This window comes from Daktulosphaira vitifoliae, unplaced genomic scaffold (assembly GCF_025091365.1).
Source record: "Daktulosphaira vitifoliae isolate Bord-2020 unplaced genomic scaffold, ASM2509136v1 Scaffold_2, whole genome shotgun sequence".
Taxonomy (NCBI): domain Eukaryota; kingdom Metazoa; phylum Arthropoda; class Insecta; order Hemiptera; family Phylloxeridae; genus Daktulosphaira; species Daktulosphaira vitifoliae.
This window is the reverse complement of record NW_026099573.1, coordinates 14443255-14447315: the sequence shown is the minus strand read 5'-3', so window position 1 is coordinate 14447315 and position 4061 is coordinate 14443255. Positions and strand designations below refer to the sequence as shown.

The 4061-nt window shown below is 26.3% G+C and overlaps 1 protein-coding gene across 3 annotated transcripts in view; it reads left to right on the top strand.

Moving 5' to 3' along the window:
- The window catches only part of LOC126897837 (rac GTPase-activating protein 1-like), a 25673-nt gene extending 24299 nt beyond the window's left edge, over nt 1-1374 (top strand). For all 3 annotated transcript variants that reach the window (XM_050671747.1, XM_050671748.1, XM_050671749.1), the window contains 3 exons: nt 185-311; nt 904-1055; nt 1122-1374. In XM_050671747.1, the coding sequence (XP_050527704.1) occupies nt 185-311; nt 904-1055; nt 1122-1203 (361 nt within the window). In that variant the 3' untranslated portion in view covers nt 1204-1374. The remainder of the gene's footprint in view (nt 1-184; nt 312-903; nt 1056-1121) is intronic.
- Nucleotides 1375-4061: the final 2687 nt, after the last annotated feature.

Here is a 4061-nt window from a genome sequence, read left to right as displayed (position 1 = left end):
CCCATTTTTTTTTTTTTTTTTTTTTGTAAATAATGGTTGTTGTGGCTGTATAGCCCATCCTTTGCACAGCTGTGAATTTCAGGTAGTACTGACTAGTATTATTTATTTATCTTTATGATAATAAAATTAGACAATTTTTTAAATTATAAAAATAATTTTTTAACCTTATAATTTAAACTTGTAGGGTTGCTCGTTCCAAAAGTTGTAATATGGATGTCAATAATTTAGCCATTGTTTTTGGACCAACAATTGTAGGATATTCAAGCTCACATTTGAATGATCTATATGTTAAATCTAAAATAAGTGCAAAAGTAAATATGAAACAACTTTTTATTATTTATGAAATATCAATAAAATAAAAAAACTTACTAATTTCTAGAACTGTAAAAAATTGTTTTTAAAATAAGAGTATATATATTAATTTTTAACACTAAAAATTACAGTATTAATATATATTCTTTAAAAAAAATTTAAGTACAGATTTGATTTAATTTAATACACTTTCATATAAAGACAGTGATACAATTACTGCAATTATTACCCCCTTTCTAACGAGAGTCACTTGCTTTACTTGCATATATTCTACCCTATCATGTACAATATAAATAAAATATTTTTTTATAACTTTATTGTCATAACTTTATTATGACAGACATTTTTGTTGCACCATTTTCACGTTTTGTAGTACACAATAGAACCTTTAACTAGGTCACTTATGTTGTTTTTAAGATGATTCTAATTTATTTGAGCAGATATTTGTCTAATATGAATCTGTCAAATTTAATTTATTTAAATATTATCTTAAAGGTAGATAAAAATTTATACATAGTATAAACAGGTTAATTTAAAAAGATTTATCTATTAATTAAAAATAAAATATTAATATAAATATTTACTTAACAGGTTATTAAAGAGTTGATAAAATTGCCCTCAAGTTTTTGGTTAAGCATAGTTAATAATGATTCAATATCATCTGATGAGGCAGTACATAGTACGCCTAGCCATAATAAATTACAGACACCATCTTCATCATCTCGTCGATTTTTTCCATCGGGGTAATTTTTATATTTTTTCTAAAAAAAATTAATATAGTTTAGTTTTGTAATACATTTTTTCAATAGAATAAAAAGACGTATTCTAGAATCTCCCAAGTCTGCAAAACAAGTAAAAATTGGTAAGAGTTGTAGTCAAGATAAAGTATGAAATTACGGCAAAAATAAGTTTGATATATTGTTTTATTCTTATAATTTTATTATATCTTAAAAATTTTAATTTTTAACTTAGTTAAAGTCAATGTTTGTTTATAATTAATATTTGAATAACATAATGTAAATTTTATATTTGTTAAATTAGATGACTTACTTGTTTATTCTATTTGGTTGCTTTAATTTTTGTCGTTCCTTAATTCACGCTGATTTAAAAATGAAATATAAATTTAATGTAATTATAGAACGATTGAATTTTAAGGTAATATTTATTCTATAAATTAATCAATTATTTTTTTCAAATTATAACTGTTTTCTAAAAAAATAATTGAATACTATGGCTTAGGATAAGAGAAAACGATAGAAATAAAGTTTTCCTGATATTAATGCACTTATTAACAATTTGTTCATTAACCATAAGCATTTGGTTTTCCCCAAAATACTCACATTTCCATGAGTTTGGAAAAGTCAGGAAATTATATAATGGTCATGAAGATTTGTTATGAACTATTGCACAAGTCGTGCTGATGCTACACATAGCTGACCACTCGACTTATGCATATTTGGATTAAATATTTTAATAACAATTAGTCATACTTCCATGGCCTATTATTAAGTGTATTGACTATTATTACGATTCACCTATGTTAATTACAATGCACCAATAATAAGTATTAAATACTGAATTTGTTTCTTAAATCCTTCTTGTTAAGGTTAAGAACTAAACAACGACACTTCAGTTTAATTACGTTCAACAATAATATAGACTTGATACCGTTCGCCGACAACTCGCACGTGGTAATTGTATTTGTAATGTATTTTGAAAATAATAACAAATGTATTTTAAAAATATTTTGGTGATTATTATTATTATTTTTTCCATAAAATTCGATACATAGTGCTATTATAGCTCAAAAGTTTCTTTTATTTCTGTCATTATTTTTTGAAGAGCAATATGTAGACGTGGTTCAAGTTTTTGAGGGAATATGAGAATTGATCCCAAAAGAATATTAGCAATTGAACTTTTAAAAGAATAATAAAAAAAAAAATTTAAGTGTTGTAATATCTTCCTAAATTTCCATTTGATACGATCTCCCACATCAGCCGTCCTCATATCGCATTCAATTACATCCCTCCATCTCTTTTTTGGTCTTTCTCCAGCTCTTTTTCCTTCAACATTCATTTCTATAACTGTTCTTACAGCTTCCGATTCCTCTCACCTCATAACATGACCAAACCATCTAAGTCTATTTTCTCTCATCTTATCTACGATTGACACTACACCTTTACTCCCTCCGCATAATATACCAGATGCTTCATTCCACTTTACCCACCTGCACTTAATCCTGTGTCTTACAACCTCGTTAATATCGCCGTTCTGTTGTACAACTGATCCTAAATACTTAAAAAAATTTAATCTTTTTTACCACGTCTTCGCTTATTGTCAGTCATCTCCTCATTTCACCTACTTCGTGTTCTTTTTTGTTAAACTTGTGTTCTATATGCTATGTCTTACTCTTAATCCCTTTCCTTCAAGAGCTTATCTCCACACTTTAGCCTTTGATTAATTTCTTTTTCGTGTTCTCCTATTAAGACTATATTGTCAGTGAAATTGAAAAATACCAAGCATAAATTCAAACTAGTCTATATATATCACCTTATGCCAACACCACCTAATATTTTCCATACTTCTATAGGCACTTCATCTGGTCCTACTGCTTTATTCTTTTTCATTAATGTCGCAGTCTCCTATACCTCTTTTTCACTAATTAAATCTACCAGTCCCTCGTTCCACGAGATATCCTCTAATGTCACTTTTGGATACTCTTTATTCAGTAATTTTTCAAATTACACTTCCTACCTTTTTTTCATATCATCATTCTATAGTACTTTATTATGAACACTTTTTATATACCTTGTATAAGGATAATCTTTAGACCTTTTAGCTTCGATGCGAAGCTAAGAAGGTATTAATTTTACTATGATGTGTTTTTTTTTATGTCTGTTGCCACTTTTTCTCAGCTCTCACAGGACCGATTTCTTTCAACAATACGTCAAAAGATCACAAATCGTATCTAGTTGAAGACATTACCCTTAAAAATTGAAAAATTTTCCCTCGTTCCGCGCAAATGGGGTAAATATCCAAAAAAATTACAAATTTAAAAATCGGTAAATTTTGTCATTTTTTTCACTTTTTTTTCTTAAAATTTCCATAACTTTTTCAAAAATAAACAAATCAACATAATTTNGCCATAACTTTTTCAAATATTAACTAATCAAAATAATATTTCTTTATATTGAAACCTTAGGTAATTTCCCTTTTATTTGATATCATTTTTTTGAAAATCTAACACTTAACCTGCTCATTGGGGGGGATTTAAAATAGCAACTTTTTCAACTTTATTTTTGAAAATGTTCCGGAAATACTGCGTCCTTTAAACATATATCAAATTAAAGCTTATTTTATGTACCATAAAATAAAAAAAAAAATTTGTCCCGACGACCTATCTTCTATGCGCAAATGGCTACCTTATTCAAAAATATGCTATTTTTCTATTAAAATTCTAGGTTTTGTATTTTATTTTATTTTAAAATATCTTATTAGGAGAATATATTGACTTTCATGAATATTATATAATTTAATTGACATAGAATAAAGTTCATAAGACATAAGAAATTAAACTTATTAAATTTTTTTTTCTTTTTTAAAGTCGAAAAAGTAATTTTTAAATTTAAGTTAGCTTAAATAGCCAATTTTTTAGCTTCGATGCGAAATTTTTATATGTAAATACTAATTTTTAATAATATTAAAACTTAGAAGTGATAGAAAAAGTCTAATTGCAGATTTGAAAACAT